We start from the raw sequence: 18400 nt of genomic DNA on the forward strand, positions 1-18400 counted from the left end.
AACAAGTATGTTAGACCAGGAAAACCCAGTGATGTTATCTATCTAGACTTCCAAAAGGCCTTTGAAAAGGTGCCTCACGGGAGGCTGCTGAGCAAGGTAAGGGCCCATGGTGTTCAAGGTGAGCTACTGGCTTGGATTGAGGATTGGCTGTCTGACAGAAGGTGGAGAGTTGGGATAAAAGGCTCTTTTTCGAAATGGCAACCGATGACAAGTGGTGTCCTGCAGGGCTCAATGTTGGGGCCGTAGCTTTCACTTTACATATTAATGATCAGGATGAAGGGGCTGGGGGCATTCTGGCGAAGTTTGTCGATGATACGAAGATAGGTGGACAGGCAGGTAGTACTGAGGAGGTGGGGAGGTTGCATAAAGATTTAGACAGTTTAGGAGAGTGGTTCAGGAAATGGCTGATGAAATTCAACGTGAGCAAATGCAAGGTTTTGCACTTTGGAAAAAAGAATACAGGCATGGACTATTTTCTAAGCGGTGTGAAAATTCATAAAGCAGAAGTTCAAAGGGATCTGGGAGTGTTGGTGCAAGATTCTCTAAAGGTTAACTTGCAGTTAGAGTCTGTGATTAAGAAAGTGCAGGTAATGTTGTCGTTTATCTCAAGAGGGTTGGAATATAAAAGCAGTCATGTGCTTCTGAGACTTAATAAAGCTCTAGCTAGGCCCTGTTTAGAATACTGTGTCCAATTTTGGGCCCCACACCTCAGGAAGGACATACTGGCGCTGGAACGTGTCAAGCAGAGATTCACACGGATGATCCCTGGAATGGTAGGTTTAACGTATGATGAACGGCTGAGGATCCTGGGATTGTATTCATTTGAGTTTAGAAGGTTGAGGAGAGATCTAATAGAAACTTACAAGATAATGTATGGCTTAGAGGTGGACGCTGGGAAGTTGTTTCCGTTAGGCGAGGAGACTAGGACCCATGGGCACAGCCTTAGAGTTAGAGAGGGTAAATTTAAAACAGAAAAGAGGAGACATTTCTTCAGCTAGAGAGTGGTGGGCCTGTGGAATTCATTGCCACGGAGCGCAGTGGAGGCCGGGACGCTAGATGTCTTCAAGGCAGAGATTGATAAATTCTTGATCTCACAAAGAATCAAGGGCTATGGGGAGAGTGCAGGGAAGTGGAGTTGAAATGCCCATGAGCCATGATTAAATGGCGGAGTGGACTTGATGGGCCGAATGGCCTTACTTCCACGCCTATGTCTTATGGTCTTATGGTCTTATGGTTTGGCCTAGACCCACAGCAATGTGGTTGACTCTTAACTCACCTCTGGGCAATTAGGGATGGACATTAAATGCTGCCTAGCCAGCAACGCCCTCATCCCATAAATGAATAAATAAAAACTACCAACATTCTGGAGGTTACCATTGACCAGAAGTTGACCTGAAATATTAATAACTAAAAAATTGAAATTGGATCATTTATACCGTGTTGCTTTAAGAATAGGTCAAGGGCTAGGAATATTGCAGCAAGTGGTAACTAATTACCTGATTCTTGGAAAGTCTGTTTACCATCCACACCGCAGGAGCGCAATGGAATACCTGTGACTTTCCTAGATGAATGCAGCTCCAACAAGACTCCACTCCGGAAGCTTGACACCTTCCAGGACATGGCAGCCTGCTTGATTGGTACCACATTCGTCAACATCCACTCCTTTCGTCACCAACACTCTGCATCGGCAGCGTGTACCACCCTACAAGATAATCTGTAGAAATTCACCAAGGCTCGTTCGAAACCCATGACCGCAACCAACTGGAAGACAAGGGAATGGTTCAGAAAGGTAACTCAATCTCCAGGGCAATTATGGATGGAAAATGAAGGCTCTTTCATTGAAACTCGCAGCCTCTGCACATTTGTTTCTTATAGGACGGAAGTTCAAAAGCAGCAGGTGCACAAAATAGTGTTGCCTTCAAGTCACCTGCCTGAGTTGGACATTAATCATCTATCTCTTCATTGCTGCTAGATCAAAATCTTGGAATTTTATATATAACTGATGAGAGAGAACTTTCACCACGTGGACTACGTCAGGTCAAGACGAAGACTCACCACTGCAGTGCTAGCTGGATATAAGCATTAAATGGCCAATGACAGCCATATGCAGAGAGTGAATAATGCCATTGTGTCAGCAAATGAATTGGATGCAAGTAGGACTGGTGATTGGAATTATAGCAGTTTATTTTACAGTGAGCTGGATCTGTTTAAAAATGACTGTGTCTGCCTGTGAACTACAGCAAACGAAATGTCTGATTGAAACTGCATAACAGCTTCCCAGTTGAAAACAGAATAATTTTTCCAGTAAAATGTCATGAGGGAGAATATCTAATATCTGCTTGGCTCTGCACTCGACTGTGTGCTTTTGAGTGGCTGTGACATTTTGTTGCGTTAAAGGTACTAGCTTTGTACAAGTTGTTCGAAGTTAATATCTTTGAAATTGCATGTGTAAAGCCAATCTCAGTCACTTAAAGCAGTGAGACCTCCAGGCAAGATTGAAAGGGAAGTACGCAATCAACTCCCTTTTGGCCAAGACTGGTGGTGTCATTATGTATGCCATAAAAATAAGGATAGCCATTAAATCTGACTCATTGCACATTTACACTTCCAATAAAACGAGTTCTGGAGAAGGAATTGCAAAAGAGACGGTGCTTTTTAAAAATGATTATCCAAATATGCTTTGGAGCAGTTTATTTGTCAATTAATTGTACCCAAACTCTGTCATTTTAAGCAGCCTTAGCTGTGTTCGAAGTTGTTTATGTCCAAGTGGCTGCCTTAAAAGAAAGTTGTTTAAAATAGTGCTGGATCTTGCATAACACCTTTTTGCTTGGTGATGAGAAAAGAAAAAGAACAACTTGTGCCAGCCAGATTTTTATACCTCGTCATTTTCCTTCCGAGGGAAGGATAGAGTGTTTTATAGCAGTTGAATCATTGTACCAGAAAATCTGAAATTGGAGCTGCTCTTTTTTCTCTCTCTCCCAAAGGAATTCTGATTTGTTTTTCTAGGCTGGTTTTCTGGTGACTGTCATCAATGTTTGAGTTCTGTAACATTTGTCAGCATTCACCATGTAAAATAAATAGATTGGGCTTTTTCTTTGTGATAAGTGTAACTACAATTATTAATATTAATGTTTATTACATACATATCAAATAAATATATTCAGACTTTTTCATGATTTTAACACAGCACTTAAAATCGCATTTCAAAACCTATATACTTGTGCTTATATTTATGCTCATTTATGTTTTTTTTGACAAACAAGTCTTAAATAATAAGTAGCATAAAATATCTATGTAGTGCATTAGCCCATTGGCCTGGACTTTGTGTAAAGAAGAGTGATGAGGCTTCAGCACTATTATGGAGTTATTATGGTGTATTGCAGGTGACAACTTCTGAAGTATGCTCTTGTGCAATTAAAAATGGAAAAGATGCTACAAAAACAAAGTTGCTGGAAAAGCTCAGCAGGTCTGGCAGCATCTGTGGAGAAGAAAACAGAGTTAGCGTTTCGGGGCCGGTGACCCTTCGTGGTCTACACCCGAACTGTTAACTCTATTTTCTCCTCCACAGATGCTGCCAGACCTGCTGAGCTTTTCCAGCAACTTTGTTTTTGTTCCTGATTTACAGCATCCGTAGTTCTTTTGGCTATTATGGAAAAGATTCTGTCTGATTTGCCTTGTAATCCCACACATATTTTGTTACTGTGATACCTTGACAATGGCGAATGATGCTGCTGTACTTTCCTGTTGCTAGTGACATGGGTCAGAAAAACATACAGCTGTTGTACTGTTTCATGGGATGTGGGCATTTTTGACTAGAGCAGTGTTAGTTGCACTTTGTTTGAGTGGCGTGGTGAGCCACACTCTTTGCTGTAGCTTCTGTGGTGTAGACATACACATAGTGTTGTTAGTAAGAGAGTTCCAGGATTTTGACCCAGTGACAGTGAAAGAATGGTGATATAGTTGCAAGTGAAGATGGTGTGTGGCTTGGAGGAGTGCCTGCTGTGGTGCTCTCCTGTCTTTGTCCGTCTAGGTGGTAGAGGATATGGATGTTGCTGAGATTGGAGAATTTAAAAAAAAATCATTTTAAAATGAATTTATTCCAAGTTCTTTTGTTTCTCTTTTTTCTGTATATGAATAAATACTCTGATTTTTATTTCCCAATTTACACTGCACCTATCATTATGGCTTTCGCCTGGTTGGAAAACCAGGGGGATGCTTGCTGCATTCACTCACGCCACAAATCAACTCAAGAGGGCATCATTCTCAATTAGCAGCCTGAGAAATAACTGTTCAAAGAAACTGTAAATCTTTGGTGACTTTGTTATTGGATGTCACATCAAGGCCAGTGGTCAGCGTGTGCTTTCGCGTCATTTGCCAGGCAAGACAATAACATTAAAAACCGAAAGAACTGTGAACGCTGTAAATCAGAAATACAAATAGAGGTTGCTGGAAAAAAACTCAGTAGGTCTGGCAGCATCTGTGAAGAGAAATCAGAGTTAATGTTTTGGGTCCAGTCACCAGACGACCTGCCAGACCTGCTGAACTTTTCCAGCAATTTCCATTTGTGGTGAAGACAATAACATTTACTCTCGTGGCTTCCTTTAAATAAACAGATGCAGGAATAGATGGCACGGTTATATTTGAATGCTTGGGGAGAGGTATATAAGAGCTATATAATTGCAATTTAGGCCAGTCTTTGCTACTGTGTAGAAAGGATGTATCAATTGTCATGTTGAAGGCTTTCTTAGGATCCAGTGAGAAAACCAAAACACAATATAGGATATCGAACCTATCTTTTTTAAAACAAAAAAGGGGACATAGCTACAAATTGAGGGGTGATAGATTTAAGACAGATGTCAGAGACAGGTTCTTTACTCAGAGAGTGGTAAGGGCGTGGAACACCCTGCCTGCCAGTGTAGTTAACTCAGCCACATTAGTGGCATTTAAACAGTCCTTGGATAAGCACATGGATAATGATGGGATAGTGTAGGGCAAGGGGCTTAGATTAGTTCACAGGTCGGCACAACATCGAGGGCCGAAAGGTCTGTTCTGTGCTGTATTGTTCTATGTTCTATGTTCTAAAAAGGAGATTGTCTCCTAAGTGTATTTAATGATGTTCAGCAGTTTCCAGTGTTCACATGGGTCAATGCAAATAACACATCGTAATTCCTGAACACTGTTTCTAGTTCATCAATGTCCCGTGACTTACACAACCTGGCCCCTTATTTTGTTTCTTATACTAGTATTAGTAAGCTCAAGTAAAGTATGAAGAACAGAATGGACTCATTGGCCTGAATAGCCAGAGCCTGAACTAGAGCTAATAGGATGCAGTGTTGAAGCACACCATTAAATTGACAGCCTCCTTTCCAATGAAGAAGGCAAGCAGCCACATCCTTTTTTTTTGTTGTAGAAGCCACTAGAATTATTGAGATTTAGTCTTGTCATTTCACTGTTTCTAGCCACTCCTTTTGATCTCTTTTGCAATCTTTACCTCCACCACCCTCACACCTTCCTGTTCTCTTCTATCCCTCCCAGTCCACCTCTAATCTCAATGAGTGTGAACTTCTTCAATTTCTTTCTGCTGTAGCAGTTTTGTTGAGACCGGAAAGCCACCACGACAGGGGAATAAAACCTACATTTGAAAAACATATTGGTGTTACAATATAATAAAATGTGGGGCTGGATGAACACAGCAGGCCCAGCAGCATCTCGGGAGCACAAAAGCTGACGTTTCGGGCCTAGACCCTTCAGAGAGGGGGGATGGGGTGAGGGTTCTGGAATAAATAGGGAGAGAGGGGGAGGCGGACCGAAGATGGAGAAAAGAAGACAGGTGGAGAGGAGAGTATAGGTGGGGCGGTAGGGAGGGGATAGGTCAGTCCAGGGAAGACGGACAGGTCAAGGAGGTGGGATGAGGTTAGTAGGTAGGAGATGGAGGTGTGGCTTGGGGTGGGAGGAAGGGATGGGTGAGAGGAAGAACAGGTTAGGGAGGCAGAGACAGGCTGGACTGGTTTTGCGATGCAGTGGGTGGAGGGGAAGAGCTGGGCTGGTTGTGTGGTGCATTGGGTGGAGGGGACGAACGGGGCTGCTTTTGGGATGCAGTGGGGGATGGGGAGATTTTGAAGCTTGTGAAGTCCACATTGATACCATTGCGCTGCAGGGTTTCCAAGCAGAACATGAGTTGCTGTTCCTGCAACCTTCGGGTGGCATCATTGTGGCACTGCAGGAGGCCCATGATGGACATGTCATCTAAAGAATGGGAGGGGGAGTTGAAATGGTTCACGATTGGGAGGTGCAGTTGTTTATTGCGAACTGAGCGGAGGTGTTCTGCAAAGCGGTCCCCAAGCCTCCGCTTGGCTTCCCCAATGTAGACACCACTCCACCAACCTCCGGATACAACGCATCATCCTCCGACACTTCCGCCACCTATAATCCGACCTCACCACCCAAAACATTTTTCCATCCCCACCCTTGTCTGCTCTCCGGAGAGACCACTCTCTCCATGACTCCCTTGTTCGCTCCACACTGCCCTCCAACCCCACCGCACCCAGTACCTTCCCCTGCAACTGCAGGAAATGCTACACTTGCCCCCACACCTCCTCCCTCACCCCTATCCCAGGCCGCAAGATGACTTTCCATATTAAACAGAGGTTCACCTGCACATCTGCCAATGTGGTATACCGTATCCATTGTACCCGGTGTGGCTTCCTGTACATTGGGGAAACCAAGCAGAGGCTTGGGAACCGCTTTGCAAAACACCTCCACTCAGTTTGCAATAAACAACTGCACCTCCCAGTCGCGAACCATTTCCACTCCCCCTCCCATTCTTTAGATGACATGTCCATCATGGGCCTCCTGCAGTGCCACAATGATGCCACCCGAAGGTTGCAGGAACAGCAACTCATATTCCTCTTGGGAACCCTGCAGCGCAATGGTATCAATGTGGACTTCACCAGCTTCAAAATCTCCCCTTCCCCCACCGCATCCCAAAACCAGCCCAGTTCGTCCCCTCCCCCCAATGCACCACACAACCAGCCCAGCTCATCCCCTCCCCCCACTGCATCCCAAAACCAGTCCAGCCTGTCTCTGCCTCCCTAACCTGTTCTCCTCTCACCCATCCCTTCCTCCCACCCCAAGCTGCACCTCCATCTCCTACCTACTAACCTCATCCCACCTCCTTGACCTGTCTGTCTTCCCTGGACTGACCTATCCCCTCCCGACCTCCCCACCTATACCCTCCTCTCCACCTATCTTCTTCTCTCTCCATCTTCGGTACGCCTCCCCCTCTCTCCCTATTTATTCCAGAACCCTCACCCCATCCCCCTCTCTGATGAAGGGTCTAGGCCCAAAAACGTCAGCTTTTGTGCTCCTGAGATGCTGCTGGGCCTGCTGTGTTCATCCAGCCTCACATTTCATTATCTTGGATTCTCCAGCATCTGCAGTTCCCTTTATCATTGGTCTTACAATATGCTGTTCCATTTCAGTACCCTTAAAAGAATTTCTAATATTTTGTTACATTCCCATGGGACTATAAACTGACTAGTGTGTGATGGATCAAATGGATTTCATTAATTGTACTCTGGTTCTTCTTTTCTTTTATCACTGCCCTTCTCTGTATAGAGGGTACTGCTTCACAGTTTGAAACTTTTTTCATTAAAACATGCCTAGCTATGCATCCTGGTCATATCTGTTTCCTTAAACAGTCATGCCGTTCAGCAGTTTCACTTGTTGCAAACCTTTAGGATCAATTCTATCAAAATTTAGATTGGATAGCTTTCTGTCCCTAACTTGGAATAGCTGTTTATTCTTAGTCTTGACCTGGGCAATGTCTTTTCTCTTCCTTATCTGCTACTCCCATTGACCACATATTATACAGCCACGGGGAGTAGCTGTTTCCATTCTACTTTTGTTTGATTTTTTTTTCTAGATTATCATTTTCTCAGTTATTTTGTTTGCATAAAACCACTAGTTGAACAAAAGACATATATTAATATATTTTCCCAATAAAAATGTGGCCAAAGCATCTTAGAACGGATGGAATTTATTTTGAAACAGATTACTGTTGTGATGTAGGCAAATGAAATCATAATAGATGTAGGAAGGTGTCACCAATAACAATGAGAGAAGTTGCTAAATCGTTTTGTTTTTTGTTTACTTGTTCATGGGATGTGGATGCCACTGGTTGGGCCAGCATTAATTGTCTGTCCCTAGTTGTCCTTGGGCAGGTGTTGGGAAGCTGCCTTCTCAAACTGCTGCAAACCAAAGCTGAACCCTCAATGCCATGAGGGAGACATTTCCAGGATTTTGACCTATTGGAATTAAAGGAGCAGCAATACATTTCCAGGTTAGTATGGTGAGTGACTTGGAGGGAAATTTGCACGGTGTGGTGATCCCCTGTATCTGCTGCCGCCTTCCTTCTGGATGGTATTGGAAAGTGCTGTCATGGAGTTTGGAGAGTTACTGCAATAGATGGTAGACACTGCTGTTACTGAATGTCAGCGGTAAAGGGAGCGAATGTTTGTTCATGTGGTACCAAGGCATGGTTGCCTTGTTTTGGTTTGTGTGAAGTTTTTTGAGTATTTTTGGGGTTGCACTCATCTAGGCAAGAATTCTGTCATACTCGTGACTTGTAGATGGTGAACAGGCTTTTAGAAGTCAAGATGTGAGTTACTTGCTACAAGGTTCCTCATCTCAGAATTGCTTTTTTAGAAACAGTATTTATATGGTTAGTCTAATTCAGTTTCTGGTCAACGGTAATCCCAAGATGATATTTTGGTTCAGGATAGCAATTGACTAAGACCCAATAAAAAATGTGCTCCTATTATTTGAAAAATAACAAATGATCCTTTGTGCTCACCGAGAAGGCCATGTGGGACATTAGTTTAGCATTTATGCTATCCTTCTCAACAATACAGCAATTATACTACTCAGTACTGCATTAAATTGTCAATTTTGGTTATGTGGCCAAATCAGACTTGGATACATGACAGTTTGAAGATGATATCACACATTTTGCTTACAGTAGCATAGAGATAGTTGTTGGACTTTTAACTGAAAGTCACTTTCTGATAACTAAATCCTTTATCACTTGATCAGCTAAATCAGTGTAGTTATACTGCGTTACTGTTAGTGATGGTCGTTGAAGGAGCTGAAGACTATGTACAGTCTGTGACGTTGCTTCAAAGTGGTGATCAGCATTCAAGAGTACTGGCTCATCAGCTGAGGAAGGGTGGTCGATGTGTGATCATCAGGAAGTTACCACATTTAAATTGACGTTATGATGTGAGACTTTGAGAGGTCTGAAAATCATGTGAAGGACTCCCAGGGTCGTTTCATCCTTGGTGTATGCTACTGAGCTACAATGACTGTGTTGGAAAGCAGTGATGGGGTTGGATAGAGTCAGTATGGAGTTTATAAAACATGATTTTCCTTGTTTTATAAATGTAATGGTGTTTTTCAAGGGTTTAACTAGTAGGGTTGATGAGGGTGAACCAGAAGATGTAGATTACTTGGTCTTTCAGAAGGCATTTGATAAGGTCCCACATAAAAGTTTATCATGTCAGATCAAAACACATAGGATTTAGGATAGTGTACTTACATTGATAGAGATCTGGCTGGCAGATAGGTAATAGAGTATGAAGAAATGAGTCATTTTCTGAATGGCACCCAGTGGCCAGTGAGGTACAGCAGGGATCAGTGCTTAGACCCAAGTAATGATTTACGATATTATTGAGGGGACTATATGTAATTTCTCCAAGTGTGCAGATGGCACAGCTTTGGGCTGATGGGGCACTGTAAGAAGGATGCAGAGGTGCTTCAATGTGATTGAGTGGGCAAATGAATGACAGATTTCTATTCTATTGTGGATCAATCTAAGGTTATCCAATTTGGGTAGCAAAAACAAGAATTCTGATTTTTATCTGAATGGAAAAACATCGGGGAAATGGGGAGGTGCAATGAGATTTGTGCATCCTTATGCACCAATGCTGAAGGTCAGCATGTAGGTACAGCAATTGGTGAAGAAGGCATCTCAGCCTTCACACTGAGAGGATTCAAGTACAGAAACAGGGATGTCTTGTTATGATGGTGTAGTCCTTCGTGAGAGCACACCTGGACTATTGTGTGCAATTTGATCTCCTTATCTGAGGACAGATGCTCTTGCAATAGAAGGGCTGCAACAATGGCTTACTATATTGATTCCTGGGATGGCAGGACTGATGTATGAAGAGAAACTGGATTGGTTAGGATCATAGTCATTGGGGGTTACAAGAATGAGTGGTAATCTCATAGAAGTTTGTAAAATTCTATTAGGACGAGTTGGGATAAATACAGGAAAGATGCTCCCAATGATCAGGTAGTCTCGAATCAGAGTCACAGTCTAAGGAACAAAAACAAAAATTGCTGGAAAAGCTCAGCCGGTTTGGCAACACATAGAGAGAGAAATCTGAGTCCGGTGACACTTCCTCAGAACCCTTGGACATCACAGTCTAAGGATGCAGGATAGGCCGTTTTGAACTGAGATGAGGAGATGTTTCTTCACCCAAAGAGTGGAATTCTCTGCCACTGAAAGTGGTTGATGCTGAATGATTGGTTGTTTTCAAGAAGGAATTAGGCAAGAATTCTTGGGGCTAAAATAATCAAAGTTTATGGAACATAAACAGGGTACTGAGTGGGATGATTAGCCATGATCTTTTTGAATGATGGAGCAGCATCACCAGGCTGAATGACCCACTTCTGTTCTTATTTTCTACGCTCCTTCTATGTTGGATGGAGCAGATTCAGTGATTCCTATGATTTATTCCTACTTCTTATCTCCAATTTTGTATTCGATGATCTGTCTTGCCTGGAGGATGTTGGCTGAAACATATGATTCTGTAAGCATGAATGCTTGCTTGTTGTTGAGCTGTGGAACTGCTTTCCAAATTTTGGCGCACATCCCTGGATGCAAGACTTTGAAAGGTTGACTGAGCTGGCTGTGCCTTTGTTCAAATCCAACGTTTAGATTGCTGAATGGTGTTTGTACATTATATGCTTGCATAGCTTACAGTTTGACATTTCCTGTGATGTAACACTAAAAAACATGTTTTAACTTTTCTCTTGGCTTAATCTAAATAAGTAACCTTAAAAGTTGGAGACTTGATTTTAAAGATTAAAAATGGACAATATTAATTAATATATATAAATAATGTGAAACATTAACTGCAGTTAGGTGAAGTCTTGATTATTGTTTAATGTATAACTGAGAAAAGCTGGCAATGTTAAAAATCACAGTTCAGTTGGATCTTTAGAAAAGTAAATGCATTATGGCATTGAGAGCTGTGGTCACTAAGGTCCTATGCATCACTTCCTTTTTTGGGACTTGGTGTCAAACTTGAATATGCAAATTTTTGAAATTGTTATTTCTTTGATCCTGTGCAGTTGAATGCATTTACTATTAAAACAATAATTGGAAGAAATGGTTGCAACAGAACTTTATGTCTACCACAGGAAGTGATGCAAAGGAATTTCCTAGGCACGTCTGCGAAGAAGCAAGGCACAATGGCATCGCCCTGTTATCCAAATATCCAAGTGAGCTGCACGCAATTACTGACAGCACCTTTGTTCAACTAGATACACAATCTAACCATAATGGTGAGTAACCCTTCGGCATATCCAGAATTAGAAGAAGGGAGGAGTTGTCCGTCAGTGCTGTTTCTGTGTTGTTGATTTGATTTCTGTCTGTCTTTTAGGGTTTGTTTGAATATACTTGTATGCTTGCTGTATACTATGTGCATCATGTTGTCCTCATTTTGTAGTAGATTCTGTCTAACACCAGCACAAAAATCCATTCATTGCCATCACGTTCTCAAGAGTACAAAGTGCTTCATCTCCAAAAAGCATGCTTTGTCTTTATGTTGTCTAATAGTGATGTGAAATTAAACCCTAAACAACACTTGTAGTTATTTTAATCACCCTGTTTGGACATGCTGTGAGACACCTCCAGGACGGGTGGAACTTGAGCCTGGATCTTCTGACTCCGAGGTAGGCGCCATACCATTGCACCACAATGCCTTTTAGTTAACACGCATATTTTTAAGATCTCAGTCAAAACTTGTATCTCGTGTCCTGGATACAGTTGTTTGATTGCTCGCTTGCCGTGCCAGTTGTTCTGTGGTGTGCAGACGTTTCGTTACCTTTCTTGGTAACATCATCAGTGCGACCTCCAATTGAAGCATTGGTGTTCTGCTTCCTTCTGGATTTATATGGTCCTCTGGCACGTTGGGTCTTGTCACTTCCGGTTCTGTGTACAGAGTCTATTTCTATGTGTTTGTTAACGGAGTCCTGTGTTAAGAACTGGGCTTCCAGAAATTCCGTTGCATGTCCGGTGTTCGTTTGCCCTAGTATGGTCGCTTTGTCCCAGTCGAACTAATGGCCCTCATTGTCTGTGTGTATTGAGACAAGTGAATATTGGTCATGTCTTTATACTGCTAGCTGGTGTTTATCAATCCTGGTCACCAGTTTCCTCCCTATTTGTCCAGTGTAATGTTTATTGCACTCACTGCATGGCATTCTGTATATCACGTTAGTCTTGTTTACTCTCCGTATTGCGTCTTTGAGTCTGAAACACCTGATTAGCGGATTCCAAGCTCAATCTTTTTGGCCCAAGAATTTTTCACACAGCTTAAGGACACAAAAATTGGTGAAGGTGAAATCATGGTCTCCTTCGATGTTAGAGCACTGTTTACATCCATTGACATGCCGTTAGCAAGAGAAAGGCAGCCACACTACTAGATGGACCAGGAGCACTGGCCCTGAAAATTCACAGTGACATTGGCAAGGACAGCTTACTGAAACTGCTAGGTTTCTGCCTCACAACGCACTTCATAATCAACAGACAGATATACAAACAGATCAACGGCTCACTGACAGGAGCACCCACCTTGGGCCTCCTCACATAAGCAGTGATGAAGAGATTGAAATACACAGTGCTTCCTATACTCCCAACCAAAACTCTAGATATGATATGTGGATGACACATTTGTAGTAGGCAAATGCACAAAAGTAGAAGAAGGCCCCCAACTTGTCAACAACATTTTTGCGAACATAAATTTCACTGGCGTGGAAGCAAACAACAAACAGCTCCCGTTCTTGGACAGAGTGGTAGAGAGACTGAGCAATGATGAATTCTGGACTCCAGTATACAGGAAGGCCACACATGGACCAAATCCTTAACTTCAACAGCAACCACCCCACCATGCACAGACAGAGCTGCATCAGGACACTACTTACACATGCCATGTCACACTGCAATAACTCAGAACTTGGGTTTCCGCTCTCAGTGGTGATGTTCCTCTTCCAAACTCCCAAGAAGTTTTGTCCGCCGATGCCTACAAAACAAATGATAGCCAGAGGACACGGTATGACAGATGACACCAGCAGCACTACCCTACCTCAAAAATATATCAGAAAGAACTACCAGAATCGCAAGACTGCATAAGATCATGATTGCATACAAACCTACAGCAACGTTACGCGAAATGTTATCAAAGATGAAAGAACCCATACCAACAGTAAATGCCAATATTCACTTGTATCAATACACACAGACAGTGAGAGCTGTCAGTTCAACTAGGACAACGTGACCACACTAGGACAAGCAAACACCAAACATGCAAGGGAATTTCTGTAAGTATGGTTCTCAACATGGGACTCCGTTAACGAGCACACAGAAATGGACCCCTTATACAGACTACTGCTAAAACAACAGAACTGGAAGCAGCAGGACCATCACACCAGAGGATCGTGTAATTCTGTAAGGAAGCAAAATACCAACACTTTGATTAGAGGTCTCACTAATGATGTCTAGAAGGGTAACAAAACATCAGCACACTATGGAACAACCCACTCAGTGAACTAACGAACAACTGCATTCACGTGCATATGCTGTGTCAAAATGATGGCAGTTATAGATTTAATGAAACTTTTTATTGTAGCTTATTAAAGTTTATCAATTATTAACCAGTTGAAAGAGTGCATTATTGTAGCACTCTTCAGTGATGTATACAATATTATGATTCTAGTACCTAAATGCTGCAACAGGCATTTTTCAACTGTGTACAATAAGCATAAGAAGGGAAGGAGGCAGGAGGTGGGAAATTACAGTGTGATTAGCCTGGCTGGTTAACTCCTTTGTCTAATTGGTTTGCCTCCTCAAAGAGTTCAAATAGATTTTTCAGGCATGACCTTCCCTTGACAAAGCTGTACTGACTCAGCCCTATTTTACCATGCACTTCTAAGTACTCCACAATCTTATCCTTCATAATGAACTCTAACTGGCCTGAAGCTTCCTGTCTTCTGTCTCCCTCCCTCCTTAAACAGGAGTGCTACATTAGCTGTTTTCCGGTCTCTGGACCATCCCTAACTCTAGTGATTCCTGAAAGATAACCACTTCTACAATCTCCTCAGATAATAAAATGTGAGGCTGGATGAACACAGCAGGCCAAGCAGCATCTCAGGAGCACAAAAGCTGACGTTTCGGGCCTAGACCCTTCATCAGATGAAGGGTCTAGGCCCGAAACGTCAGCTTTTGTGCTCCTGAGATGCTGCTTGGCCTGCTGTGTTCATCCAGCCTCACATTTTATTATCTTGGAATCTCCAGCATCTGCAGTTCCCATTATCTCTGCTACAATCTCCTCAGCTATCTCTTCCAGAACTCTGAGGTGTAGTCCATGTGATCCAGGTTATTTATCCACCTTCAGATCTTTCAACTTTCCCCGCACCCCTTTCCTAGTGCTGGCCACCAAACTCACTTCTGCCCCCTGACATACTCAGTGTTCTGGTATGCTGCTGATATCTTTCACTGTGAAAACTGAAGCAAAGTACCTATTCAGTTCCTCCGCTGTTTCTTTGCTCCCCTTTACCACTTACCCAACTTCGTTTTTCAGTAGTCCACCGTCCACTGTTTAAGATATCTTAAAAAAACCTTTTGAAATATTATGAACTTACCCTCATGTTTCATCTTCTCTCCCCTTATTGCTTTTTAAGTTACTTCTGGCTTTTAAAGGCTTACGAATTCTCTGGCTTCCCACTAACCTTCACAACATTATATGCTTTTTTTTTCTTTATTCAGTCATGGGATGAGGGTGTCGCTGGCTAGGTAGCATTTATTGCCCATCCCTAATTGCCCAGAGGGCAGTTGAGAGTCAGCCACATTGCTGTGGGTCTGGAGTTGCATGTAGTTCAGATTGGGTAAGGATGGCAGTTTCCTTCCTGAAAGGACATCAGTGGGCCAGATTTTTGTTTTTTTTTAATTTGCTTTTATGCTGTCCCTAACTTGCCATGTCAGCTGTGGTTGCTTTGTCCTTCCCTTAATCTGTTCCTCCTCCATTTCGCATGAATTTTTTCTGTGCCTCCTGAATGGCATCCACCTCCTCCCTCCCCCGTCCCCAGAAACTCCCTACTGTGTTGTTCCATTTAATATTTCAATTTTTATCACTCGAATATTGTGAATTAAATAAATTTTATGAGAAATTGCAACTGAACATCTGTGCCAATAATGTTGAAGTCAGTATTTTACATTTATTTTTCCTAGCTATCTTTATTGCTGGATTAATGATCCATTAAGTAGTGAAAACTCATCAACTTCTGAAAGAAGGTTTGTGTTGTTTATAGAAGAAAGAATGGTTTCAGCACATTCATTTCATTGTGACTGTGTTGGCCCTGTGAAAGAACAGCTCATCTCATGCCTTTTCTCTGTAGCCCTGTGTACTTCCCATTGAAGATTTGGATCAAAAATCTTACTTGACCCTGCCTTGACCACACCCTTCATCAGTGCATTCCTGATCCTGCCCATTCACTGCATGTTGCCAAAATGAGTTTTTGCCAATTAGCTAAAGTCTGCACCTTCTGGCTCTCAACCTTGAATACCTTCATCAAACTTTCCCTCAACCCTCCTTTCTCCAGGGTAGCAGTCCAGACTTCTCCAGTCTTCATCCATTACACCTTAGTCCTTAACATCTTAATCCTTGGAACGATTGTCATCTTGCATGCATTGTCACGCCTTCTCCTTCCTTCTCAAATGTGTTGTCCAGAACTGGATGTAATATTCCAACTGAGACTGAACTAGCATTTCATATGTTCTCTATTTAAAATTTGGATTCTTTTAAAGAGTGAAAATCTACCTCACTTCTACAAGTTGAAAATAAATTAAGTTTCTTGTCAGATCAGAAGCAAAGCATGCCATTGTTGATAATTTTAGACATTTTCTGCAGGATATGGGTAACATTGACAATGCCATATTTATTACTTTTCCCATAATATATTTTTGCATGCTTTTAGTGAACATTTATTTGTTGACACCTGCCTGTTGGTATAGCCGGTAGGTAAGATGTGCAGTCAGTTTAGTATTTCTTTGAGCTATTTTGGAATTGTAGTGTTGTATTTGAGAACAAAAAACCATAAGTATTTATGACAACTTGCAAAATATCTTTCTTTGGGCAAAGTATTGAAAAGGATTATATATTTATTGTGGTACTGCATTGCCTGCTGATGGGGTCTAGACTTCTGTTGGTAATTCTTTTATTCTGTAAATTCTTGACTTTATGCAATGCACCAGGGAAAATGCTTTGTTTTCCCAAAATAAGGAGAGATGGTGGTGCGGTGGTAATGTCATTGGAATAGCAATCCAGAAACCAAAGTGGCTACACTGACGACACTGGTTGAAATCCCACTGTGGCTGTTGTGAAATGAAATCTGGGATTAAAGATTAATCTTAATGATGACCATGAAACAATGGTCACTTCTGGTTCCTGAATATCCCTTGGGGACATTACTTGGTTCAGTTTATGTGTGAGTCTCTTAATCTATGGCTTTGAGGTTGATTTTTTAATTACTCATCAAAATGCTTGCTTTCCCTGTGATGGACGCATGTTGTGAAAGGATTAAAATAAAATTTGAATGCTAATTTTAATGGGATTAGATAGATGAATGCTTTAGAGGTTTGATCTTATCCAATTCCTTTGCTTGCAGTGAGCAAGTCAACCTATTTGGGCCTGTGCACTAGGAAGGGAAGGAATCAGAAAAGCGAAAATACAGATTTTACATTTCAATATAATTCTCAGTGCTTTTGCTAGAGTAGAAATCAGTTGAGTTCCTGCTAGAATGCACATGTTTCTCGTCTTTGTGTAAGGATATGTTTGAGCTCTATTGTGGTGATATTATGTGATACAGTAACATGTTCACATTCATTCACCATTATTGCTGAAACATGAAAGGCATTTGTAACAATATTCTGACAGTAGCTTTTTTGAGAAAAGGTAAAAGAGCACTAGATTTTATCAATGCTGACATTATTCTGAAGTTGGCAAAACAAAACATTATAATCCCTGTTAAGATAATAAAGTGTGTAGCTGGATGAACACAGCAGGCCAAGCAGCATCTCAGGAGCACAAAAGCTGACGTTTCGGGCCTAGACCCTTCATCTGATGAAGGGTCTAGGCCCGAAACGTCAGCTTTTGTGCTCCTGAGATGCTGCTTGGCTTGCTGTGTTCATCCAGCTACACACTTTATTATCTTGTATTCTCCAGCATCTGCAGTGCTCATTACCTCTGATTATAATCTCTGTGACAGCCAACTCTGTAACGATAACAGATTTGTCACAGGCCAACTGCAAGGAATGGAGCTCAGGATAAATGAGTGAGTGACCTTCCAGTTATTAAATACATGATTGGAGAGTTGCTGTGGACAACTTTCAGAATAAACAATAAACTCAAATAACGAGTCAATGCAGTGTGAAACTGGAGGAACCCAGCAGGTCAGGCAACGTCAGAAGAGTAGGAGATTTGTCATTTTGGGCCTAGACCTTCCTTCAGTCCTAATGAAGGGTCTAGGCCTGAAATGTTGACTTTTCTATGCTGTCCCTCCAGCTCCACACTGTATCAACTCTGACTGTAGCATCTGCACTTCTTGCTATCTCTGGTCAAGTGACGATGTGCTTATGTAGGTAACAGTGGTGGTCCAGCAGATCAGCTAGCAGTGCAATAGGATGCTAGACTGCATTTCAAATAGATCGAAATCATTACATGCCACAGTTTGAAAAAGAGCAGGGAAGGTTTTCAGGTGTCCCAGGCTGCATTTACTTCTCAGTGAGCCCAAAGCAGAGGATTATCTGGTCATGTGCCTGATGGATGTAAGGCCTGCTGTGTGCTGATTTGTCTACATAGCAACAGTTGTCACACCACAAAAATACGTCAGTGTTTCTGAGGAGTTTTGCATTTTCCTAAGGGTGTGATAGGTGTTACAGAAATGGCAAGTTCTTTTCCTTTGAGTGGCAGATGCTCTGTCATTTCACAGTTCATTTTAATAGGTTGAAGCATCTGTCCAGCACTGGTTTAGAGTGTTTTGTAAGTTGTTGGCATCTGGAGGT

The 18400-nt window shown here is 42.1% G+C and overlaps 1 protein-coding gene across 5 annotated transcripts in view; it reads left to right on the forward strand.

Annotated features, from left to right (window-relative positions):
* LOC125464130 (disco-interacting protein 2 homolog C) overlaps nt 1–18400 on the forward strand; it is a 580161-nt gene that overhangs the window by 156911 nt on the left and 404850 nt on the right. For 4 of the 5 annotated variants that reach the window (XM_048556252.2, XM_048556269.2, XM_059639541.1 and 1 more), the window contains exon 2: nt 11485–11628. The exons of the other annotated variant lie outside the window; for it this stretch is intronic. In XM_048556252.2, coding sequence (XP_048412209.1) covers nt 11485–11628 — 144 coding nt within the window. The remainder of the gene's footprint in view (nt 1–11484; nt 11629–18400) is intronic. 5 annotated transcript variants of the gene reach the window in all.

Source organism: Stegostoma tigrinum, chromosome 2 (genome assembly GCF_030684315.1).
Source record: "Stegostoma tigrinum isolate sSteTig4 chromosome 2, sSteTig4.hap1, whole genome shotgun sequence".
Classification (NCBI taxonomy): Eukaryota; Metazoa; Chordata; class Chondrichthyes; order Orectolobiformes; family Stegostomatidae; genus Stegostoma; species Stegostoma tigrinum.